Below are 27,478 nucleotides of genomic sequence, written 5' to 3'. Positions count from 1 at the left end.
ATACCCATTTTTGCTTTCCGAGATAATGTTCTCGACTTCCACACATTCTTCAACGCTCCCAGATTTTTCACCCCCTCCCCCACCCTATGATTCACTTCCGCTTCCATGGTTCCATCCGCTGCCAAATCCAATCCCAGATATCTAAAACACTTCACTTCTTCCAGTTTTTCTCCATTCAAGCTTACCTCCCAATTGACTTGTCCCTCGACCCTACTGAACCTAATAACCTTGCTCTTATTCACATTTACTCTCAGCTTTCTTCTTTCACACGCTGTACCAAACTCAGTCACCAGCTTGTGCAGTTTCTCACCCAAATCAGCCACCAACTCTGTATCATCAGCGAACAACAACTGACTCACTTCCCAAGCTCTCTCATCCACAACAGACTGCATACTTGCCCCTCTTTCCAAAACTCTTGCATTCACATCCCTAACAACCCCATCCATAAACAAATTAAACAACCATGGAGACATCACGCACCCCTGCCGCAAACCAACATTCACTGAGAACCAATCACTTTCCTCTCTTCCTGCATGTACACATGCCTTACATCCTTGATAAAAACTTTTCACTGCTTCTAACAACTTGCCTCCCACACCATATATTCTTAATACCTTCCACAGAGCATCTCTATCAACTCTATCATATGCCTTCTCCAGATCCATAAATGCTACATACAAATCCATTTGCTTTTCTAAGTATTTCTCACATACATTCTTCAAAGCAAACACCTGATCCACACATCCTCTACCACTTCTGAAACCACACTGCTCTTCCCCAATCTGATGCTTTGTACATGCCTTCACCCTCTCAGTCAATATCCTCCCATGAAGTCTTTGATTACATGTTTTCCTGGAGGTCTGTTTTTCTTTATAGAGAGCATAAGTATCTCACATTTTGTGCATTCAACATCCTTCCATTAACTATTTTTTCACTGTGCTTGTCAGTCATCAACATTTTACCCCTCCCCCTTTCTCGAGTCTTAAACTTTTTCAGTCCCTTCAACATTATGGGAGGAACCTTTCCAAACTACATAATGTTTTCTGTGCTTGTAAGAAAAGCTTCTGTAGGGTGATGCTTGTTGTTAAGAATTATTTCTACAGCATCGGCAATATGTGTTACACGATGGGTATGCATCTGGATAATATGGGAGCTCTTGGACAACGCGTCCAACGTTTCTTTGGCTGTTACAACAAGGTTTTCATCTAAGTGGCTCACACCATCATCCACTTCCAAGGGAGCTCTCAGAGGCAAGTCCACTTTCAGTGCTTCCTGTGTAAATATAAAAAGGGTAAGAATTCCAATTTTACTGTGCCTAAAAAAAAACTTTGCATAAGTTAAACTACAAGACAGAGGAAATTTTTATACAAATAAAGCTGCAAACCATATAAAAGTATGTAGAAAAATTACTGGCTGCTTAGCAACAACAAACACTCAACACATTCATAGTAAAACAGAGATCCTGCGAATACATGCTTGGCACTAGTGCAACAGCACTAGACCCCCCTAACCACTTTATAATTAGCCAACAACACCCACGTATAAATAATAAGCTTACCCCTGCCTCACTCCTCAGAACATCTATTCATAGATTCCCCAGCCCCAAACAAACAGAATGCTGTCAAATCACATATACACTGAAATAACAACCTACCTCCCAATTCACTCTAACCCCCCAGATATACATCAAAAAAACAGCATTCCCCAGGCAATCATAAGTCACACTCTCCCACTTACACATTGGACATCATCCATCATTGAAACATGTCCCAAGATACTCCATACCCACAATGCAACAACCAAAAGGAAGACACCAAGCACCTAATATTCAATTACTCTGCACATTCTGCACACAGATGCACATACATCAGAACATTTGGTCCCTACCAGTGGGCATGGCCAGCTTCCTGTTTGGTGCAAGGCCTCAAGGAGAGAAGGGACTCATGGGACCCTGCAGTATGTTCAGGTCCCATTCGCTCGAAATCATTTTCACTCCATCCTTCCCCCTCCAATTTGGTCTCCCGCTTCTTGTTCCCTCTACCTCTGACACATATATCCTTTTCATCAATCTTTCCTCACTCATTCTCTCCATGCAAATTAAACCATTTCAACATACCCTCTTCTGCTCTCTCAACCACACTCTTTTTAGTGCCACACATTTCTCTTACCTTTTCATTACTTAATCGATCAAACCACCTCACACCACATACTGTCCTCCACACAACCCTATCTATAGCCCACACCTCCCAACCATATAACACTGTTGGAACCACTATTCCTTCAAACATACCCATTTTTGCTCTCTGAAATAATGTTCTCCCCTTCCACACATTCTTCAACACTCCCAGAATCTTCACCCCCTCCCCACCCTGTGACACTTCCACTGCTAAGTCCACTCCCAGATATCTAAAACACTTCACTTCCTCCAGTTTTTCTCCATTCAAACTTACCTCCCAATTAACTTGGCCCTCAATCCTACTGAACCTAATAATCTTGCTCTTATTCACATTTACTCTCGGCTATCTTCTTTCACACACTTTACCAAACTCAGTCACCAACTTCTGCAGTTTCTCACCCAAATCAGCTACCAGCTATCAGCAAACAACAACTGACTGACTTTCCAAGCCATCTCATCCACAACAGACTGCATACTTGCCCCTCTCTCCAAAATTCTTGCATTCACCTCCCTAACAACCCCATCCATTAACAAATTAAACAACCTAGGAGACATCACACACCCCTGCCACAAACTGACATTCACAGGAAACCAATCACTTTCCTCACTTCCTACTCGTACACATACCCTACATCTTCAATAAAAACTCTTCACTGCTTCCAGCAACTTACCTCCCACACCACATACTCTTAAAACCTTCCACAAAGCATCTCTATCAACCCTATCATATGCCTTCTCCAGATCCATAAATGCTACATACAAATCCATCTGTTTTTCTAAGTATTTCTCACATACATTCTTCAAAGCAAACACATGATCCACATATCCTCTGCCACGTCTGAAACCACACTACTCTTCCCCAATCTGATGCTCTGTACATGCCTTTACCCTCTCAATCAATATCCTCCCATATAATTTCCCAGGAATACTCAACCTGTAATGTGAACACTCACCTTTATCCCCTTTGCCTTTGTACAATGGCAGTATGCATGCATTCCGCTAATCCTCAGGAACTCACCATGATCCATACATACTGAATATCCTAACCAACCAATCAACAACACAGTCACCCCCTTTTTAATAAGTTCCACTGCAATACCATCCAAACCCGCCGCCTTGCCGGCTTTCATCTTCCACAAAGCTTTCACTACCTCTTCTCTGTTTACCAAACAAAGCTCCTTGACCCTCTCACTTGACACACCACCTCAACCAAAACACCCTATATCTACCACTCTATCATCAAACACATTCAGCAAACTTTCAAAATAGTCACTCCATCTCACTTCATCACTACTTGTTATTACCTCCCCAGTAGCCCCCTTCACCATTTGTTCTCTTGTCTTATGCACTTTATTTACCTCATTCCAAAAATCTTTTTATTCTCCCTAAAATTTAATGATAATCTCTCACCTCAGCTCTCATTTGCCCTCTTTTTCACCTCTTGCACTTTTCTCTTGAACTCCTGCCTCTTTCTTTTATACATCTCCCAGTCATTTGCACTACTTCCCTACAAAAATTGTACAAATGCCTTTCTCTTCTCTTTCACTAACAATGTTACTTTTTCATCCCACCACACATTACCCCCTCAAATCTGCCCACCTCCCACCTTTACCATACCACAAGCATCTTTTGCGCAAGCCATCACTGCTTCCCTAAATATATCCCATTCCTCCCCCACTCCCCTAATGTCATTTGCTCTCACTTTTTGCCATTCTGCACTCAATCTCTCCTGGTACTTCCTCAAACAAGTCTTATTTCCAAGCCCACTTACTCTCACCACTCTCTTCTAAAAGGGGAAACAGAAGTGGGAGCTATGCGGGGAGTGTTCATCCTCCTTGAAAGCTCAGATTGCGGTGTTTAAATGTGTGTGGACGTACACAAGATGAGAAAGAAGGAGAGATAGGTAGTATGTTTGAGGAATGGAACCTGGATCTTTTGGCTCTGAGTGAAACGAAGCTCAAGGGTAAAGGGGAAGAGTGGTCTGGGAATGTCTTAGGAGTAAAGTCAGGGGTTGGTGAGAGGACATGAGCAAGGGAAGGAGTAGCACTACTCCTAAAGCAGGAGTTGTATGAGTATGTGACAGAGTGTAAGAAAGTAAATTCTAGATTGATATGGGTAACACTAAAAGCGGATGGAGAGAGATGGGTGATTATCAGTGCCTATGCACTTGGCCATGAGAAGAAAGATCATGAGGGGCAAGTGTTTTGGGAGCAGCTGAGTGAGTGTGTTAGCAGCTTTGATGCACGAGACTGGGTTATAGTGATGGGTGACTTGAATGCAAAGGTGATTAATGTGGCAGTTGAGGGTATAATTGGTGTATATGGGGTGTTCAGTGTAGTAAATTTAAATTGTGAAGAGCTTGTAAATTTGTGTGCTGAAAAAGGACTGGAAATTGGGAATACCTAGTTTAAAAAGAGATATATATAAGTGTACATACGTAAGTAGGAGAGATGGTTAGAGAGTGTTATTGGATTACATGTTAAATGGTAGGCATAAGAAAGAGACTCTTGGATGTTAATGTGCTGAGAGGGGCAACTGGAGGGATGTCTGATCATTTTCTCGTGGAGGCAAAGGTTAAGATTTGTTGAGGTTCTCAGAAAAGAAGAACGTTGGGGTGAAGAGAGTGGTGAGAGTAAGCGAGCTTGGAAAGGAGGCGTGTGAGGAAGTACCAGGAGAGACTGAGTGCAGAAAGGAAAAAAGTGAGAGCAAATGATGTAAGGGGAGTGGGGGAGGAATGGGATGTATTTAGGGAAGCAGTGATGGCTTGCACAAAAGATGTTTGTGGCATGAGAAAGGTGGGAGTTGGGCAGATTAGAAAGGGTAATGCGTGGTGGGATGAAGAAGTAAGATTGTTAGTGAGAGAGAAGAGAAAGGTGTTTGAATGACTTTTGCAGGGAATTAGTGCAAATGACTGGGAGATGTATATAAGAAAGCAGTAGGAGGTCAAAAGAAAGATGCAAGACATGGGCTGAGAAAGTATCATTAAATTCTAGGAAGACAACATATGGGAACATCAATGAAGGTGGCTAATGGGAAGGTAATTACAAGTAGTGATGAAATGAGGAGATGCAGTGAGTATTTTGAAGGTTTGTTGAGTTTTTAGACAATGGAGTGGCAGATATAGGGCATTTTGGTCAAGGTGGTGTGCAAAGTGAGAGGATTAGGGAGAATGGTTTGGTAAACAGAGAAGAGGTAGTGAAAGCTTTGCAGTGCAAGCCAGCAAGGTGGCAGTTTTGGATGGTACTGCAGTGGAATCTATAAAAAAGGGGGTGACTGTGTTGTTGACTGGTTGGTAAAGATATTCAATGTATGTATGGTTCATGGTGAAGTGCCTGAGGATTGTGTTTCAGGTGTTTCTGTGAAGAATATATGTGAAATACTTCAAAAAACAAATGGATTTGTATGTAGCAATTACGGATCTGGAGAAGGCATATGATAGGGTTGATAGAGATGCTTTGTGGAATGTATTAAGAGTATATGGTATGGGAGGTAAGTTGTTAGAGGCAGTGAAAAGGTCTGACCAAGGATGTAAGAGAAGGAAGAGTGGAAAGTGAATGGTTCCCAGTGAATGTCGGTTTGCGGTAGGGGTGTGCGTGGTCTCCATGGTTGTTTAATTTGTTTATGGATGGGGTGGTTAGGGAGGTGAAAGTATACTAAGAAAATAAAATGTATACATTGAAATGTATGTATGTGTGCATGTGTGGATGTGTATGTATATTCATGTGTATGTGGGTGGGTTGGGTCATTCTTTTGTCTGTTTCCTTGCGCTGCCTCGCTGACGTGGGAGACAGCGACAGAGTATAATAAAATAAATGAAATATTATTGTTTTTCCCGCGTCAGTGGGGTGGCGCAGGAAGGCAGACGGGGAATGGCCCAACCACCCATATACACACACACACATATATATTTTCCAAAAGAAGGAAGAGAGAAGGAGGCCAGGTGAGGATATTCCCTCAAAGGCCCAGTCCTCTGTACTTAATGCTACCTTGCTAACGTGGGAAAAAGCAAATAGTATGAAAGAATATATATATATATATATATATATATATATATATATATATATATAATCCCTGGGGATAGGGGAGAAAGAATACTTCCCACGTATTCCCCTTTGTGTCGTAGAAGGCAACTAAAAGGGGAGGGAGCGGGGGGCTGGAAATCCTCCCCTCTTGTTTTTTTTTTTTTAATTTTCCAAAAAAAGGAACAGAGAAGGGGGCCAGGTGAGGATGTTCCCTCAGAGGCCCAGTCCTCTATTCTTAACGCTACCTTGCTGATGCGGGAAATGGCGAAGTTTGAAAAAAAAAAAAAAAATATATATATATATATATATATATATATATATATATATATATATATGTGTGTGTGTGTGTGTGTGAGAAATACTTAGAAAAGCAAATGGATTTGTATGTAGCATTTATGGATCTGGAGAAGGCATATGATAGAGTTGATAGAGATGCTCTGTGGAAGGTATTAAGAATATATGGTGTGGGAGGCAAGTTGTTAGAAGCAGTGAAAAGTTTTTATCGAGGATGTGAGGCATGTGTACGTGTAGGAAGAGAGGAAAGTGATTGGTTCTCAGTGAATGTAGGTTTGCGGCAGGGGTGTGTGATGTCTCCATGGTTGTTTAATTTGTTTATGGATGGGGTTGTTAGGGAGGTGAATGCAAGAGCTTTGGAAAGAGGGGCAAGTATGAAGTCTGTTGGGGATGAGAGAGCTTGGGAAGTGAGTCAGTTGTTGTTCGCTGATGATACAGCGCTGGTGGCTGATTCATGTGAGAAACTGCAGAAGCTGGTGACTGAGTTTGGTAAAGTGTGTGAAAGAAGAAAGTTAAGAGTAAATGTGAATAAAAGCAAGATAATTAGGTACAGTATGGTTGAGGGTCAAGTCAATTGGGAGGTAAGTTTGAATGGAGAAAAACTGGAGGAAGTAAAGTGTTTTAGATATCTGGGAGTGGATCTGGCAGCGGATGGAACCATGGAAGCAGAAGTGGATCATAGGGTGGGGGAGGGGGCGAAAATCCTGGGAGCTTTGAAGAATGTGTGGAAGTCGAGAACATTATCTCGGAAAGCAAAAATGGGTATGTTTGAAGGAATAGTGGTTCCAACAATGTTGTATGGTTGCGAGGCGTGGGCTATGGATAGAGTTGTGCACAGGAGGATGGATGTGCTGGAAATGAGATGTTTGAGGACAATGTGTGGTGTGAGGTGGTTTGATCGAGTAAGTAACGTAAGGGTAAGAGAGATGTGTGGAAATAAAAAGAGCGTGGTTTAGAGAGCAGAAGAGGGTGTTTTGAAATGGTTTGGGCACATGGAGAGAATGAGTGAGGAAAGATTGACCAAGAGGATATATGTGTTGGAGGTGGAGGGAACGAGGAGAAGTGGGAGACCAAATTGGAGGTGGAAAGATGGAGTGAAAAAGATTTTGTGTGATCGGGGCCTGAACATGCAGGAGGGTGAAAGGAGGGCAAGGAATAGAGTGAATTAGATCGATGTGGTATACCGGGGTTGACGTGCTGTCAGTGGACTGAATCAGGACATGTGAAGTGTCTGGGGTAAACTATTGAAAGCTGTGTAGGTATGTATATTTGCATGTGTGGACGTATGTATACACATGTGTATGGGGGTGGGTTGGGCCATTTGTTTCGTCTGTTTCCTTGCGCTACCTCGCAAACGCGGGAGACAGCGACAAAGCAAAAAAATATATATATATATATATATATATATATATATATATATATATATATATATATATAATATATATATATATATAATATATATATATATATATATATATATATAATATATATATATATATATATATATATTTTTTTCATACTATTTGCCATTTCCCGCGTTAGCGAGGTAGCGTTAAGAACAGAGAACTGGGCCTTAGAGGGAATATCCTCACCTGACCCCCTTCTCTGTTCCTTCTTTTGGAAAAAAAAAAAAAAGAAAGGGGAGGATTTCCAGCCACCCGCTCCCTCCCCTTTTAGTCGCCTTCTACGACATGCAGGGAATACGTGGGAAGTATTCTTTCTCCCCTATCCCCAGGGATAATATATATATATATATATATATTTTTTTTTTTTTTTTTTATACTTTGTCGCTGTCTCCCACGTTTGCGAGGTAGCGCAAGGAAACAGACGAAAGAAATGGCCCAACCCACCCCCATACACATGTATATACATACGTCCACACACGCAAATATACATACCTACACAGCTTTCCATGGTTTACCCCAGACGCTTCACATGCCTTGATTCAATCCACTGACAGCACGTCAACCCTGGTATACCACATATATATATATATATATATATATATAGGATAGGGGAGAAAGAATACTTCCCATGTATTCCGTGCATGTCGTAGAAGGCGACTAAAAGGGAAGGTAGCGGGGGGCTGGAAATCCTCCCCTCCCTTTTTTTTTGATTTTCCAAAAGAAGGAACAGAGAAGGGGGCCAGGTGAGGATGTTCCCTCAAAGGCCCAGTCCTCTGTTCTTAACGCTACCTCGCTATCGCGGGAAATGGCGAATAGTATGAAAATTTTTTTTTTTTTTTTTTTTTTTTTTAATACTTTGTCGCTGTCTCCCGCGTTTGCGAGGTAGCGCAAGGAAACAGACGAAAGAAATGGCCCAACCCCCCCCCCCATACACATGTACATACACACGTCCACACATGCAAATATACATACCTACACAGCTTTCCATGGTTTACCCAGACGCTTCATATGCCTTGATTCAATCCACTGACAGCACGTCAACCCCGGTATACCACATCGCTCCAATTCACTCTATTCCTTGCCCTCCTTTCACCCTCCTGCATGTTCAGGCCCCGATCACACAAAATCTTTTTCACTCCATCTTTCCACCTCCAATTTGGTCTCCCTTTTCTCCTTGCTCCCTCCAGCTCCGACACATATATCCTCTTGGTCAATCTTTCCTCACTCATCCTCTCCATGTGCCCAAACCACTTCAAAACACCCTCTTCTGCTCTCTCAACCACGCTCTTTTTATTTCCACACATCTCTCTTACCCTTACGTTACTCACTCGATCAAACCACCTCACACCACACACTGTCCTCAAACATCTTATTTCCAGCACATCCATCCTCCTGCGCACAACTCTATCCATAGCCCACGCCTCGCAACCATACAACATTGTTGGAACCACTATTCCTTCAAACATACCCATTTTTGCTTTCCGAGATAATGTTCTCGACTTCCACACATTCTTCAAGGCCCCCAGAATTTTCGCCCCCTCCCCCACCCTATGATCCACTTCCGCTTCCATGGTTCCATCCGCTGCCAGATCCACTCCCAGATATCTAAAACACTTCACATCCTCCAGTTTTTCTCCATTCAAACTCACCTCCCAATTGACTTGACCCTCAACCCTACTGTACCTAATAACCTTGCTCTTATTCACATTTACTCTTAACTTTCTTCTTCCACACACTTTACCAAACTCAGTCACCAGCTTCTGCAGATTCTCACATGAATCAGCCACCAGCGCTGTATCATCAGTGAACAACAACTGACTCACTTCCCAAGCTCTCTCATCCCCAACAGACTTCATACTTGCCCCTCTTTCCAGGACTCTTGCATTTACCTCCCTAACAACCCCATCCATAAACAAATTAAACAACCATGGAGACATCACACACCCCTGCCGCAAACCTACATTCACTGAGAACCAATCACTTTCCTCTCTTCCTACACGTACACATGCCTTACATCCTCGATAAAACTTTTCACTGCTTCTAACAACTTTCCTCCCACACCATATATTCTTAATACCTTCCACAGAGCATCTCTATCAACTCTATCATATGCCTTCTCCAGATCCATAAATGCTACATACAAATCCATTTGCTTTTCTAAGTATTTCTCACATAAATTCTTCAAAGCAAACACCTGATCCACACATCCTCTACCACTTCTGAAACCACACTGCTCTTCCCCAATCTGATGCTCTGTACATGCCTTCACCCTCTCAATCAATACCCTCCCATATAATTTACCAGGAATACTCAACAAACTTATACCTCTGTAATTTGAGCACTCACTCTTATCCCCTTTGCCTTTGTACAATGGCACTATGCACGCATTCCGCCAATCCTCAGGCACCTCACCATGAGTCATACATACATTAAATAACCTTACCAACCAGTCAACAATACAGTCACCCCCTTTTTTAATAAATTCCACTGCAATACCATCCAAACCTGCTGCCTTGCCGGCTTTCATCTTCCGCAAAGCTTTCACTACCTCTTCTCTGTTTACCAAATCATTTTCCCTAACCCTCTCACTTTGCACACCACCTCAACCAAAACACCCTATATCTGCCACTCTATCATCAAACACATTCAACAAACCTTCAAAATACTCACTCCATCTCCTTCTCACATCACCACTACTTGTTATCACCTCCCCATTTGCGCCCTTCACTGAAGTTCCCATTTGCTCCCTTGTCTTACGCACTTTATTTACCTCCTTCCAGAACATCTTTTTATTCTCCCTAAAATTTAATGATACTCTCTCACCCCAACTCTCATTTGCCCTTTTTTTCACCTCTTGCACCTTTCTCTTGACCTCCTGTCTCTTTCTTTTATACATCTCCCACTCAATTGCATTTTTTCCCTGCAAAAATCGTCCAAATGCTTCTTTCTTCTCTTTCACTAATACTCTTACTTCTTCATCCCACCACTCACTACCCTTTCTAATCAACCCACCTCCCACTCTTCTCATGCCACAAGCATCTTTTGCGCAATCCATCACTGATTCCCTAAATACATCCCATTCCTCCCCCACTCCCCTTGCTTCCATTGTTCTCACCTTTTTCCATTCTGTACTCAGTCTCTCCTGGTACTTCCTCACACAGGTCTCCTTCTCAAGCTCACTTACTCTCACCACCCTCTTCACCCCAACATTCACTCTTCTTTTCTGAAAACCCATACAAATCTTCACCTTAGCCTCCACAAGATAATGATCAGACATCCCTCCAGTTGCACCTCTCAGCACATTAACATCCAAAAGTCTCTCTTTCGCACGCCTGTCAATTAACACGTAATCCAATAACGCTCTCTGGCCATCTCTCCTACTTACATACGTATACTTATGTATATGTATATATATATATATATGTATATATATATATATATATATATATATATATATATATATATATATATATATATATATATACACATATGTATATATGTGTGTGTGTGTGTGCGTGTGTGTGTGTGTGTGTGTGTGTGTGTGTGTATATATATATGTATATTATCCCTGGGGATAGGGGTGAAAGAATACTTCCCACGTATTCCTCGCGTGTCGTAGAAAGCGACTAGAGGGGACGGGAGCGGGGGGCCGGAAATCCTCCCCTCCTTGTATTAACTTTCTAAAATGGGAAACAGAAGAAGGAGTCACGCGGGGAGTGCTCATCCTCCTCGAAGGCTCAGAGTGGGGTGCCTAAATGTGTGTAGATGTAACCAAGATGTGAAAAAAGGAGAGATAGGTAGTATGTTTGAGGAAAGGAACCTGGATGTTTTGGCTCTGAGTGAAACGAAGCTCAAGGGTAAAGGGGAAGAGTGGTTTGGAAATGTCTGGGGAGTGAAGTCAGGGGTTAGTGAGAGGACAAGAGCAAGGGAAGGAGTAGCAATACTCCTGAAACAGGAGTTGTGGGAGTATGTGATAGAATGTAAGAAAGTAAATTCTCGATTAATATGGGTAAAACTGAAAGTTGATGGAGAGAGGTGGGTGATTATTGGTGCATATGCACCTGGGCATGAGAAGAAAGATCATGAGAGGCAAGTGTTTTGGGAGCAGCTAAATGAGTGTGTTAGCGGTTTTGATGCACGAGACCGGGTTATAGTGATGGGTGATTTGAATGCAAAGGTGAGTAATGTGGCAGTTGAGGGAATAATTGGTATGCATGGGGTGTTCAGTGTTGTAAATGGAAATGGTGAAGAGCTTGTAGATTTATGTGCTGAAAAAGGACTGATGATTGGGAATACCTGGTTTAAAAAGCGAGATATACATAAGTATATTTATGTAAGTAGGAGAGATGGCCAGAGAGCGTTATTGGATTACGTGTTAATTGACAGGCAGTGCGAAAGAGAGACTTTTGGATGTCAATGTGCTGAGAGGTGCAACTGGAGGGATGTCTGATCATTATCTTGTGGAGGCTAAGGTGAAGATTAGTATGGGTTTTCAGAAAAGAAGAGTGAATGTTGGGGTGAAGAAGGTGGTGAGAGTAAGTGAGCTTGGGAAGGAGACCTGTGTGAAGAAGTGTCTGGAGAGACTGTGTACAGAATGGAAAAAGGTGAGAACAATGGAAGTAAGGGGAGTGGGGGAGGAATGGGATGTATTTAGGGAATCAGTGATGGATTGCGCAAAAGATGCTTGTGGCATGAGAAGAGTGGGAGGTGGGCTGTTTAGAAAGGGTAGTGAGTGGTGGGATGAAGAAGTAAGAGTATTAGTGAAAGAGAAGAGAGAGGCATTTGGACGATTTTTGCAGGGAAAAAATGCAATTGAGTGGGAGAAGTATAAAAGAAAGAGACAGGAGGTCAAGAGAAAGGTGCAAGAGGTGAAAAAAAGGGCAAATGAGAGTTGGGGTGTGAGACTATCAGTAAATTTTAGGGAGAATAAAAAGATGTTCTGGAAGGAGGTAAATAGGGTGCGTAAGACAAGGGAGCAAATGGGAACTTCAGTGAAGGGCGTAAATGGGGAGGTGATAACAAGTAGTGGTGATGTGAGAAGGAGATGGAATGAGTATTTTGAAGGTTTGTTGAATGTGTCTGATGACAGAGTGGCAGATATAGGGTGCTTGGGTCGAGGTGGTGTGCAAAGTGAGAGGGTTAGGGAAAATGATTTGGTAAACAGAGAAGAGGTAGTAAAAGCTTTGCGGAAGATGAAAGCCGGCAAGGCAGCAGGTTTGGATGGTATTGCAGTGGAATTTATTAAAAAAGGGGGTGACTGTATTGTTGACTGGTTGGTAAGGTTATTTAATGTATGTATGACTCATGGTGAGGTGCCTGAGGATTGGCGGAATGCGTGCATAGTGCCATTGTACAAAGGCAAAGGGGATAAGAGTGAGTGCTCAAATTACAGAGGTATAAGTTTGTTGAGTATTCCTGGTAAATTATATGGGAGGGTATTGATTGAGAGGGTGAAGGCATGTACAGAGCATCAGATTGGGGAAGAGCAGTGTGGTTTCAGAAGTGGTAGAGGATGTGTGGTTCAGGTGTTTGCTTTGAAGAATGTATGTGAGAAATACTTAGAAAAGCAAATGGATTTGTATGTAGCATTTATGGATCTGGAGAAGGCATATGATAGAGTTGATAGAGATGCTCTGTGGAAGGTATTAAGAATATATGGTGTGGGAGGAAAGTTGTTAGAAGCAGTGAAAAGTTTTTATCGAGGATGTAAGGCATGTGTACGTGTAGGAAGAGAGGAAAGTGATTGGTTCTCAGTGAATGTAGGTTTGCGGCAGGGGTGTGTGATGTCTCCATGGCTGTTTAATTTGTTTATGGATGGGGTTGTTAGGGAGGTAAATGCAAGAGTTTTGGAAAGAGGGGCAAGTATGAAGTCTGTTGGGGATGAGAGAGCTTGGGAAGTGAGTCAGTTGTTGTTTGCTGATGATACAGCGCTGGTGGCGGATTCATGTGAGAAACTGCAGAAGCTGGTGACGGAGTTTGGTAAAGTGTGTGGAAGAAGAAAGTTAAGAGTAAATGTGAATAAGAGCAAGGTTATTAGGTACAGTAGGGTTGAGGGTCAAGTCAATTGGGAGGTGAGTTTGAATGGAGAAAAACTGGAGGAAGTGAAGTGTTTTAGATATCTGGGAGTGGATCTGTCAGCGGATGGAACCATGGAAGCGGAAGTGGATCATAGGGTGGGGGAGGGGGCGAAAATTTTGGGAGCCTTGAAAAATGTGTGGAAGTCGAGAACATTATCCCGGAAAGCAAAAATGGGTATGTTTGAAGGAATAGTGGTTCCAACAATGTTGTATGGTTGCAAGGCGTGGGCTATGGATAGAGTTGTGCGCAGGAGGATGGATGTGCTGGAAATGAGATGTTTGAGGACAATGTGTGGTGTGAGGTGGTTTGATCGAGTTAGTAACGTAAGGGTAAGAGAGATGTGTGGAAATAAAAAGAGCGTGGTTGAGAGAGCAGAAGAGGGTGTTTTGAAATGGTTTGGGCACATGGAGAGAATGAGTGAGGAAAGATTGACCAAGAGGATATATGTGTCGGAGGTGGAGGGAACGAGGAGAAGAGGGAGACCAAATTGGAGGTGGAAAGATGGAGTGAAAAGGATTTTGTGTGATCGGGGCCTGAACATGCAGGAGGGTGAAAGGAGGGCAAGAAATAGAGTGAATTGGAGCGATGTGGTATACAGGGGTTGACGTGCTATCAGTGGATTGAATCAAGGCATGTGAAGCGTCCGGGGTGAACCATGGAAAGCTGTGTAGGTATGTATATTTGCGTGTGTGGACGTGTGTATGTACATGTGTATGGGGGGGGGGGTTGGGCCATTTCTTTCGTCTGTTTCCTTGCGCTACCTCGCAAACGCGGGAGACAGCGACAAAGTATAAAAAAAAAAAAAAAAAAATATATATATATATATATATATATATATATATATATATATATATATATATATATATATATATAGGGATAGGGGAGAAAGAATACTTCCCACACATTCCCCGCATGTCATAGAAGGCAACTAAAGGGGACGGAAGTGGAGGACTACAAACCCTACCCTCGTATTTTAACTTTCTTAAAGGGGAACAGAAGGATTCATGTGGGGAGTGCTCATCCTCCTTGAAGGCTCAGATTGGGGTGTCTAAATGTGTGTGGATGTAACCAAGATGGGAAAAAAGAAGAGGAAAGGAATTTGGATGTTTTGGCTCTGAGTGAAACTAAGTTCAAGGGTAAAGGGGAAGAATGGTTTGGAATATCTTAGCAGTAAAGTCAGGGGTTGATGAGAGGACAAGAGCAAAGGAATGAGTAGCGCTACTACTGAAGCAGGAGTTGGGGGATTATGTGTTAGAGTGTAAGAAATTAAACTCTAGATTAAAATGCGTAAAACTGAAAGTGGATGGAAAGAGATGGGTGATTACTGGTGCCTATGCACCTGGGCATGAGAAGAAGGATCATGATGCAAGTGTTTTGGGAGCAGCTGAGTGAGTGTGTTAGCAGCTTTGATGCATGAGACCAGCTTATAGTGATGGGTGATTTGAATGCAAAGGTGAGTAATGTAGCAGTTGAGGGTATAATTGGTGTACATGGGGTGTTCAGTGTTGTAAATGGGAATGGTGAAGAGCTTGTAGATTTGTGTACTGAAAAATGACTGATGATTGGGAATACCTGGTTTAAAAGAGAAATATACATAAGTATATGTATGTAAGTAGGAGAGATGGCTAGAAAGCATCATTGAATTGCGTGTTAATTGATAGACACGTGAAAGAGAGACTTTTGGATGTCAATGTGCTGAGAGGGGCAACTGGAGGGATGTCTGATCATTATCTGGTGAAGGTCAGAGCAAAGGATGTAAGGGGAGTGGGGGAGGAATGGGATGTATTTAGGGAAGTAGTGATGCCTTGCGCAGAAGATGCTTGTGGCATGAGAAGCGTGGGAGGTGGGCAGATTAGAAAGGGTAGTGAGTGGTGGGATGAAGAAGTAAGATTATTAGTGAAAGAGAAGAGAGAGGCATTTGGATGATTTTTCCATGGAAATTGTGCAAATGACTGGGAGATGTATAAATGAAAGAGGTAGGAGGTCAAGAGAAAGGTGCAAGAGGTGAAAAAGAGGGCAAATGAGTGCTGGGGTGAGAGAGTACCATTAAATTTCAGGGAGAATAAAAAGATGTTTTGGAAGGAGGTCAATAAAGTGCGTAGAACAAGAGAAATGAGAACATCGGTGAAGGGGGCTAATGGGGAGGTAATAACAAGTAGTGGCAATGTGAGATGGACTGAGTATTTTGAAGGTTTGTTGAATGTGTTAAATGACAGAGTGGCAGATATAAGGTGTTTTGGTCAAGATGGTGTGAAAAGTGAGAAGGTCTGGGAGAATGGTTTGGTAAACAGAGAAGAGGTAGGTAAAGCTTTGCGGAAGATGAAAGCCGACAAGGCGGTGGGTTTCGATGGTATTGCAGTGGAATTTATTAAAAAGGGGGGTGACTGTGTTGTTGACTGGTTGGTGAGGATATTCAATGTATGTATGGCTCATGGTGAAGTGCCTGAGGATTAGCGGAATGCATGCATAGTGCCATTGTACACAGGCAAAGGGGATAAAGGTGAGTGTTCAGATTACAGATTACAGAGGTATAACTTTGTTGATTATTCCTGAGAAATTATATGGGAGGGTATTGTACAGAGCATCAGACTGGGGAAGAGCAGTGTGGTTTCAGAGGTGGTACAGGATGTGTGGATCAAGTGTTTGCTTTGAAGAATGTATGTGAGAAATACTCAAAAAAACAGATGGATTTGTATGTAGCATTTATGGATCTAGAGATGGCATAAGATAGAGTTGATATAGATGTTCTGTGGAAGGTATTTAGAGTATATGGTGTGGGAGGCAAGTTGCTAGAAGCAGTGAAAAGCTTTTACCAAGGATGTAAGGCATGTGTACAAGTACGAAGAGAGGAAAGTGACTGGTTCCCAGTGAATGTCGGTTTGCAGCAGGGGTGTGTGATGTCTCCATGGTTGTTTAATTTGTTTATGGGTGGGGTTGTTAGGGAGGTGAATGTAAGAGTTTTGGAGAGAGGGGGCAAGTATGCAGTCTGTTGTGGATGAGAGGGCTTGGGAAGTGAGTCAGTTGTTGTTCACTGATGATACAGCGCTGGTGGCTGATTCGGGTGAGAAACTGCAGAAGCTGGTGACTGAGTTTGGTAAAGTGTGTGAAAGAAGAAAGCTGAGAGTAAATGTGAATAAGAGCAAGGTTATTAGGTACAGTAGGGTTGAGAGACAAGTCAGTTGGGAGGTAAATTTGAATGGAGAAAAACTGGAGGAAGTGAAGTGTTTTAGATATCTGGGAGTGGACTTGCAGCGGATGGAACCATGGAAGTGGGAGTGAGTCATAGAGTGGGGGAGGGGGCAAAGCTTCTGAGAGCGTTAAAGAATGTGTGGAAGGCAAGAACATTATCTCGGAAATCAAAAATGGGTATGTCTGAAGGAATAGTGATTCCAACAATGTTATGTGGTTGCGAGGTGTGGGCAATAGATAGGGTTGTGTGGAGGAGGGTGGATGTGTTGGAAATTAAATGTTTGAGGACAATATGTGGTGTGAGGTGGTTTCATCGAGTAAGTAATGAAAGGGTAAGAGAGATGTGTGGTAATAAAAAGAGTGTGGTTGAGAGAGCAGAAGAGGGTGTATTGAAATGGTTTGGTCACAACAAATTGGAGGTGGACGGATGAGGGAAAAAGATTTTGAGCGATTGGGGCCTGAACATGCAGGAGGGTGAAAGGTGTGCAAGGAATAGAGTGAACTGGAACGATGTGGTATACCGGGGTCGACATACTGTCAATGGATTGAACCAAGACATGTGAAGCATCTGGGGTAAACCATGGAAAGTTTTGTGGGGCCTGGGTGTGGAATGGGAGCTGTGGTTTCAGTGCATTATACATGACAGCTAGAGACTGTGGGTGAACAAATGTGGCCTTTGTTGTCTTTTCGTAGCGTTAACTCGCACATGTGCGTGGAGAGGAGGGGTGTCATTTCATGTGTGGCAGGGTGGCGACGGGAATGAATAAAGACAGCAAGTATGAATTATGTACATGTGTATATATGTATATGTCTGTGTATGTATATATATATACGTATACATTGAAATGTATATGTGCATGTGTGGATTTGTATGTATATACATGTGTATGTGGGCAGGTTGGGCCATTCTTTCGTCTGTTTCCTTGCGCTAACATGGGAGACAGCGACAAAGTACAATATAATAATAAATAAATATTCATACACACTCCAGTTTCCTTTTATCTTAGCAGACAAAAACAAGAAAGCATACAGCTGTATTCTTTTGAAGCCGTCTTGTCTTCCCCAGGAGAGCAGCCAAGCGTGCAGGATATTCCATTCGTTTCTTAGTTACAGCAATAAGTGTTCCCTCATGGCGAATCTCAGTTTCCTCTACTGTTTCTGTAATATGAAGAATAGAACAAAATACAGGTTTTGAAGGATGAAATACCACTATCTATCATAAGCAGAGCCCTGTGAGCATCTAAGAGAGCATTTGCTTCTTTGGAAATTAAAACCTGTTTACCTTTAAAAAATGGGGTGGATCGAAAAGGATTTATCCCCTATGATTACCAAAAAAATATGAAGCCAGCAGGTGTTCATTCATTGGGCCTTAATGACAGAGGGGAAGCTGCTAGACACTCCCATCATTCACTAACTACTGGTGTCTATGCCTCAGGCCTGTTACTACTGTGAATCAAGAAATGGTTTGTCCAAAACAGAAACAGGAGGAAGGGAGGGATGAGAGATTAATGAATACTAACAAGACTTTGCCTCCAGGATATATCTATTCCTAATGCATAAGTGTTATGAATTTTGAGTCACAGTACTTGCAAAAAATTTATGCTTTGAAATATGAATGTTTGTCCACTCTTATTTTCTTGATGAGAAGCTTTTCTCTTATCAAACTTCTACATGATGGTATAATCTCAGGTTCACAGGATGATGAAATGACCAGAGAAAAATAAGTCTGTAGCATGGAAAACTCTCTCTCCTGGACAGTGTCTAAGAAGCTCCTAGTGATTCTATTGGCTCTCTTGGACTTGGAAAACTCTTAACTCCCTCCTCCTGGTTACGTAAATACCTCTCACCCTTCGTCAACCTATTGTTTGGCAGTAATATCCTGCAGCTCAGTCCAGTTCCACCCTCTGACAAATCAATAACCCCTTCATGATGCCAACATCGTATCCTGGTCATCTTTACTAACCTACCCCATAATTCTCAGAATGCAGATGTTAACCTTGTGGTGTTCACAGTTTAAAGAATGTTTTGTTATTTTTCAAGAGTGGGATGGATAACACAAACTGAGAAAAATGCCTACAGAACACCACACTGGAAATATGGGGTTTCCAATTTATAAATAATTTTCTCTCATGTCAGTGTCCTGCAAACAAGGTATATTCTCAGTTATCCTCTTGAAATTCTGGGGTTAGGACCTTCTAACCCTCTGTCTTCCTGGTGAGATGGTGGGAGCATCCACAAACTTCAGAGTGAGGTGGAGTAGTGCAACTCCAAAAGAGGCAAAGGACATGTGGACCAGGTGTTTGCTTTAAAGATTCTGAATGAGAAATGCTTAAAGAAAGACAGTGAAACGCATATGGCATTTATAAACCTGGAGAAAGTGTATAACAGGGGTGACAGAAAGGTCTTGCAGAAGGTGCTGTGAATATTTGGAGTGTACGCAAAGTTACTAAAATCTGTGAGGAGTTTCCTCCATTAGGGTGTGGTATGTGTGAAAAGGATGGGACAGTGAGTGGTTTTCAGTGAAAGTTGGTCTGCATCAAAAATGTAAGATGTCAGCTTGGTTGTTTAATTTGTTTATGGATGAGGTATTGAGGGATGGTCAAAGGGTCTTAAGAGTGAGGGGTTAGTCAACAGTATGCTGTCATGGCATGGAAAATTAATCAGTTGTTGTTTGCAGATGACAAGACTCAAGAGAAATTCCAAGAGCAAGTCACTAAGTTTAGGAGAGTGTGAAAGGAGAGAGTTGAGAGTGAATGTGAAAAAATTAAGATGAGATGCACAAGGGGTATGAGACAGGATGGTCTGAAAGAAAGAATGAATAGGAAGGACCCATAGAAAGTGGAGCACTTTAGGTACCTGGGAGTGGACTTGGCAAGGAAAGGAATCATGGTGGCTGAATTAAGTCACAGGGTGGGTGAAGGTTACCAAGGACCTAGATGCACTGGGGAATGTGCCACATATGCAAAGGAATGGACGAGGGTTCATGCACTGGAAGCAAAATATCTGAAGACAATGTGTGATGTAAGGTAGAATGACCATGTTAGGAATGAGCGTAAGAGAGAGGTGTTGTAGTAATTACATTATGACAGATAGCTAACCAGAGTGTGCTGATATGGTTTGGACACACGAAGAGATTTAACAAAGAAAGATTACCTAAAAGGGTTTACTCACATTAGAAATGGATGGGGAAAGGGGGGAAGTGGGAGACAGCAAAGGAAATAAAAGGATGGACTTAAGAGGCTTTAGGGTACTGGGGTGTGAATATTATAAAGGATGAGAGGTGTACATGGACAAAATAACTGGGATTATATGGTTTAAGGGGGGCAATATGCTGTCAACTGGGTGAACCAGGGCATATGAAAAGGCAAGGTAAGAATACTCTGTAAGGCTTAGCTTTGAATGGTAGTTTCTGGTAAGAATACTCTGTAAGGCTTAGCTTTGAATGGTAGTCTCTGGTAAGAATACTCTGTAAGGCTTAGCTTTGAATGATAGTCTCTGGTTTTGGTGTATCATACATGAAAACTATAAAAAAGATGCTAGCAAATGAGGCAATTGTTCATCTGTTCCTAAAGATACATCAGTAAGCTGGAAAAGCAATTATGTAAAAAAATATGTAGATCTGCAAGTCCCAAGTATGCATTCATTAGTAGAAAAATAACTTGTTTATATAATTTCTTTACATTTAATGGTAAAACATTTTATCCTCAAAATGGGTAAATTTTCTACCTTCTGTCTCTCCTGTTGAAGCATGTTGACCCTCCTTTGATGACATTTCTGTAAATTGGCTAAATGAACTTCCATTGGGATTATTGAATTTTGTCACAACCTCACTCCAAACCTCACCAAATATCTGTAAAAGAATTGTCAGGTTAATAACCATAAGCTAACATCCAAGCATACTTACTGTTATGAACAGTCTGCATGTCGGGCACCAATTTCCAAAGAAGTTTCTTTTAACGAGTGATAGAATACACATGTGGCAAGACATGCTGCAGTAAGTATATTACAGTTCAGTTCTTAATATGCACAAAAAGATTGGAACATTAAGGGTTAAATTTTCAAAATGCAATGGTCATCAGTAACAGCTTAGCCTTTATCTATACTTTGGAAAAAGCATTCTTGTCTAGTTTAGCCTTTATCTATACTTTGGAAAAAGCATTCTTGTCTATCTCTAAACACACCAAGGAAGTTGCCAGATGCACAATGAATAACCCCCTTTGAAAGTTTCCTTCTCTAGTGATATCTCTTCTGACACTGTGTTTGATCTTGAGAGGGCATCTGCACTGAAATCAGAGGCATGGAGAAAAGGTTTCTTGGACATGGCCTAACATGGGTTTTTTCAGCTAATTTCATGAGTTTTGGGATTTGTAAGAGCCTCAGTTCATCAAGCACTGGACAACCAGAGTACAATCCATGAGAAATGAAATTGTGCACCCAGTCCTCAAGACATGTAACCAACATCTCTATGTTGATATGATAGGATTTCTGTATACCTTCCCAATGGCCTGCAATTACATGACCTTTTGAAGAATTAAAGCCCCATCCTCAATTTGATCCACCTGTCCAAATACTCAGAGAGGTTACAAGAGGACTCTAAGGCATAGCCTGCTAGAGGTTCTTTATAATGGTTCACTAAACTAAAGATCCGAGAGGATCCCAGGAAAAGGTTTTCGAAAGATTTTCGCTTACTGCAGGGATAGAATTTGCCCATAAGGAAACTTTGGGCCACAGCCTTGCCATATCGTTGAAGAGGGGAACAAAACCGAACTTTCCCTGAAGCTGCTGCAGATGACATTAAGACACTAAGGTCTAGGATCATATGGCAAATTGCTTCATTTGCATAATCCTGAACCTTGTACTCCAGGATACAAAGACAGCCAGTATGTATTTCACTTCTTTCCTATTCATGTAAGATTTGGCTAGGAACTAAACAAGATTTGTCTCGGGTGATGATAAACCACTCACTTTGAAAAGTCTCTATGAAACCCCCGTCTGATGTATTCCTCAAGGTAAAACAAACTGTCGTTACATGAAGTGTAAGTTTTAGTCGCAAGGCTGAGATTACCTTGGAAAAAATGTATGTGTCTATGCATAAACTGAAGGACATCATGCTAGATCCATGTTCCAATCCTGAGTAACAAATCACTTCATTCTGAGATGTATTAGGATATGCCAATAGGTATCCTTTAAAATGTCGACTGATTGTCATATACAGCAAGTCCCTATCTTAAGAACAGGTTATATTCCTGAACCACATTTGTAAGTATGAAAACATAAAGAAATGATGGTAATTCATACAGAACATGAGTAAACACCTATACCTGACTGTAATAATGTATTAAATATTGTATTCTGAAGCAAATATATTTACCTCTTTCCTCACCCATTTTTTTTAATGTAGAAATAATTACTGATTTCTTTTTTAAACAGCTTCGAAACGTACACAGAGAGAAAAAGCAACGCACAAAATATTATGTTTGAAATGTTAACTACAGAATATATTACATAATGAAATATGCAGGTATAGCAAGTCCAAATTACCTCAATGAATACAAAAATAATTGTAAAAAGTAAAAAATTTAACAATCTGAACTTTATATAGTAGGACACTAGAAATAGCAAAGAAAAAACATTATCTGAGAAATGCATAAATCCTAGAGTTTCATTACTATTGATAACGTACCATTTATCACTTTCCTTTATCCAGTAACATTGTCATAAACCTTTGGTAAATTTATGCCTACTTGTCCCCTCAACTATCATGTCAGCAAGTTCAATATTGTATTATGGAAACTTTAGAGATACTGCTAAATATTCTGTCTTTCATCATTTGTATAAATGAGTGTTATTACCAGCAAAAGTATATGGTGGGCAGGCATTCCTTTATTCAAAGGAAGTGCGATAACCTCCCCTTGTCATCCACTGAAAGTCTTTTGGTCTTTAACGAAGGGCATCTCTAACAACTTATGTCACTCTAACTTTCCTCACTTTTCCATTCTGACAATACTATAGATGTCTCTCCCACAGACAAAGCAAATCTCTTTGGTTCCCTTTTCTTCTCTAACTCCACCTTGGATGACTCTACCATTCCTCCACCCCGTGGTGCTCCTCTTACTAATCCTATGCCCCTCCCCATTATCTCTTTCTGGACTGTCTGAAAAACACTTTTTTCTCTGGACACAAACAAGGCTTAGGTGCTGATGGCATCCACTCTTGTGTACTGAAAGAAATGCCTCTGAACTTGCACATCTGTTCCATTTCTGTTTAAAAACCAAATCATTTCCTTCTTGGAAGCATGTGCGGATCAATCCCATCCCTAAGAAGGTGACTCCTCTGACTATCATCCTATTGTTTTGACATCTACCATTTCCAAATCCCTCCTCTACTCCCATATCTTTAAACCTCTCAAAAATCACAGTCTTCTCTCTGATCACCAGTATGGCTTCCATAAGGCGAGATCCACAGGTGATATTCTTTCCTATCTTACAAATGTCTGGTCATCATCCCTGAAAGACTTTGGATAGTTGTGTAGTTACCCTTGACATATCAGGCTTTTGGCAGGGTGTGGCATCGTAGTCTCAAATCTAAGCTACCCTTTTTTGGCTTCCCTCCCTCACTTTGCTCCTTAATATGTAGTTTCATCTCTGGCTGATCTATTTGTGTGGTTGTTGATGGATCAGCTTCTCCCCTTTTCTACATCAAGAGCTGTGTCCCTCAAGGTTCTGTCTTGTCCCCTGCAATATTTCTACGCTCACTTCAACAATTTCCTCTCCTTCGCAAATAATTCAATGCACTCATATGCTGATGACTCAACACTGCCAGCATTCATTCACATCCTTCAATACATCTCCCTCTTCTCTCACTCGATCTGCCTCCAAGATTCAATTTCTATCCATCTCTCTATCAAAAACTCCTCACAACTCTCATCTCTCCTTTCTTGGTTCTTTAATTCCACCCCTTGGCTCAATGAACATACTTGGTATTACTGTAACATCTACTCTTTCTTGGAAATCCCACATTACAGGAATAGCTAAGTCGCCTTTAAGAAACTGGGTGTCCTGTTAAGATGCTGAAATTTCTCTTCTGAACAGTTACTCTGTTTATACAAGGGACTGATTCATCCTTGACTGAGTCAAAAGCAGTCAACTTATAAACTGTCACAGGTTGACTTCCAAACTTGACCCCCTTGTCCTACACTGCAATCTTAGTTCACTTTCCCTCTTCTATAGGTATTACTTTGGTTTTTGCTCCAGAGAGCTGGCTGCTTGTCTGCCCATGCCATATGCTAGATCATGCAATACTTGGCAAGCTGCTGCATCACATGATTATTGTGTGGCCATGAACAACTCAAGGGTGCGCTGTTTTGACGCTTCTTTCCCTAAACACTAAAGCTTTTAGAACTCTCCACCTTCCAATGTTTTTCCCAATAATTATGAACTGGCACATTTCAAAAGACAGGCTTTTCACTTCCTCAAAAATTTGAAAATACTTTACCTTTTTTTCCATTTCATAATTCTCTCTATATTTCAATTAGGGCCTGGCCTTGATGTGGACTTTCATCCATCAGTGGAGCCTTCAGCATAAAAAAAAAAAATACTGTGGTCCACCCCATAGCATCAGCTGGACTATCCAAGATAGAGGTAATAGAATCTTGGAGTATTATCTTTATTGCATCTGTATAGTTATCACTATCATATTCACCATTATCTGGCATACTGTGGGTGAAAAAACTGTGGAAAGATGGAAATAAACCAAACAACTGCACCCCCTCTAAGAAATACTCCACTTTGATTTTATCTGTTTGACTACCCTAGTTGGAGCTTTTCTCAGATGAGATATTATCATCTTCATTTGTGTGTCTGCATAGTTAACATTGTCATTTTCATCATTACTCAGCATAATGGGCAGAAAAACAAATGAAATACATGCAAAAATAAAGCTGATGTTTGCACCTCCTCAAAGAGATCCTTCTCCATGCTCCCATCTATAGATTTAACTAGGTGTTTGCTCTGCCATCTGTAGAGAGAAATAATACCTACTATTTTCACGCCTGCTGGGAGTGATAAGTTGGTCAGTCAGGGACTTCCTGTAGATTCAATGTGAGTGTTCAGAAGAGACAAATTAAAATAATTCTTTTTTGTTTTATTCCCTTATTTGGACTGGGAAAAATGTCGATGAAAATTGGACTTACTGCAGGTTCTGTGAAGTCTTTACCTAACATCTATACCTTGTATTTGTGTATTAGCAGAGGTGGAAGACACCAGGAAGTGTCTCTTTACATGGGTAGGTGTGAACTCCCCACACTTCTCAGCATTAGACTGAAGAATTACAAAGAAGAATTAAAGTCTTGTCTAGCTCTGCATGATTGCAAGCTTTGGATATATTTGGTGACTTTATCTGCAATGTTAGTGTAGTTATGAGAATCCAATGATAGTTTCACAGCATAATCTTGATGACTGTACTTCATCAAACAACATTAAATATAGTGACAGTAGTAAGGCTATTTACAGGCATATCACTGAAAATGTGATTCTGATTTATGTAAAAGTAGTGAAAACACTTGTAAAACATCAATAGAACTTACAAAAACCCCACCTTATAGCTCAAATTAATTACTTCACCTCATTAAAAAGCCTACTGTACAGGGAAACATACCAACATTAAACAGGTCTGCAACTGGGATTACAAGACCATATGAAGTCTTCAATTTCTTGACATTTAGGGGCATTTTTGCAATGTCCAATCACGGGGTGGCTGGTATATTTGAACTAAAACAGGGTTTTCTAACCTTCTTCATCTTGTGTACCAATTAATATTTTTGTGAAGCTGCATACCACTATGTTCATAGTTACATATAAGAGGAAGAACATGTAATACTGTGCCTATGCCAGTAAACATTGATATGAACATGTTTACCTGATATTTTTTCAGGTAAAATTCTGAGAGGGATACAACGGTAATAGGCAAATTAATGAACGGAGAAAATCTTTTGTAGGTATCACAGCTAGAGAAGTATAGGGTTAAACCAACTGCATACCAATGACAAAGGCCAAATTTACTACAGACACCATGTACTACATGGGAAGCGCTGGACTACAATAATGAGCATTGAGATAAATTCTGACCGCCTGGGGGTTTGGATGAAGAACCTATTCAGTACTGGTTAAAATGTAACTCCACATCACGTCCTACTATTGTTAATTCTGATTCTCTGGACTCTACATTAATCTTGTGGAACAAACCACGACGTCTACAGCTAATAGTGAGAATAACGGCGATGCAGAGCTATACTAGACTATTGTCTGAAGAAGATTCAGAATAAAAGCTGATGTCATAGGCGGACAGTACCTTCCAACAGAAATAACTTTCCTTCCAAGGAAGACAAACATACTTTCATGTATTCACGATGAATTCTTTTTCCGTCATCCCCAGTCCAATCCTCTTGACTTTTAATGATATCAGAGAGTTTCTCGGATAATTCATCGGTCAGACGAGCTAATGCCATTGTTTTATTATGGCTGCAGGGCTGCTTTTCTTCACCGTTTAGCTGAGAAATTCACTTTGGGATTCTCTTCTGATTTGAAACCTTCTCTCTGTTTTGTTTACTGATGACGTCACGGAGGCAGCTAATATGGCGGCATTTTTCGAATGAGTATGACAGCCGAGGGACTCGAGCTTGTTGAGAGAAATATTTTTCTTGATGAAATTGATTGCCCTAGTTATATTTTGGTGCGAGATTTAAGAGTACATAAAGTTTTGAAGTGGTTCAACACACGAAAAAACTGATAGGCCGGACACAAACACCCCTCAGTTTTTTCTTCTTAAACATGCTTTAAAGTCATAAAGAATATACCGAAGTCTCTTTTCTGTGACATTAACTTTTTTTTCCTCTGCAAATTATAATGCACATGTATGTATCAACAATCATAACATTATGACTAATGGTGACTTAACGGATTTCAGGATGCCATTGCAAACTATAATGGGCCAGTGTTGCCAACAGTAAGGATATGTCCCTAAACTTAGGGATTTTTTACTCATTTTCAAAGACGTACGGATGCCTAGGAGAAAAAAAAAATCTTAAAAAAACCTAGCAATTCTAGACATTCATTGATAATGAGTATATTTTCTGTATTTAGAAAAAAAAAGAAATGTCTTGTACTTTATGCAATGATAAAGTCATTTCTTAGGGCTCTCAAATGTCAGCCATCTGTTGGAGCATACTTACAATGTATTAAAGAACTAGCGTGGAAAATACTTTGAAAAACGATTTTCTTAACGAAGCTGAATAATATTTTAAGTGGTGTGTTTGC

General features: G+C 41.0%; 1 protein-coding gene across 1 annotated transcript; it reads right to left on the bottom strand.

Annotated features, from left to right (window-relative positions):
* Positions 1–494: 494 nt before the first annotated feature.
* Positions 495–26,776, bottom strand: LOC139749171 (uncharacterized). The gene is made up of 4 exons (XM_071662829.1): positions 26,557–26,776; positions 20,892–21,015; positions 18,196–18,323; positions 495–1,272 (listed from the first exon to the last, which is right to left on the bottom strand). Exons 1-4 carry the CDS (start codon positions 26,668–26,670, stop codon positions 1,030–1,032), a joined length of 609 nt encoding a protein of 202 aa, XP_071518930.1. The 5' UTR covers positions 26,671–26,776; the 3' UTR covers positions 495–1,029.
* Positions 26,777–27,478: the final 702 nt, after the last annotated feature.

The sequence above is a fragment of the Panulirus ornatus genome, chromosome 6, assembly GCF_036320965.1.
Source record: "Panulirus ornatus isolate Po-2019 chromosome 6, ASM3632096v1, whole genome shotgun sequence".
Taxonomy (NCBI): domain Eukaryota; kingdom Metazoa; phylum Arthropoda; class Malacostraca; order Decapoda; family Palinuridae; genus Panulirus; species Panulirus ornatus.
The sequence above is the reverse complement of the archived record's forward strand: the minus strand, read 5'-3'. Positions and strand labels throughout refer to the sequence as shown.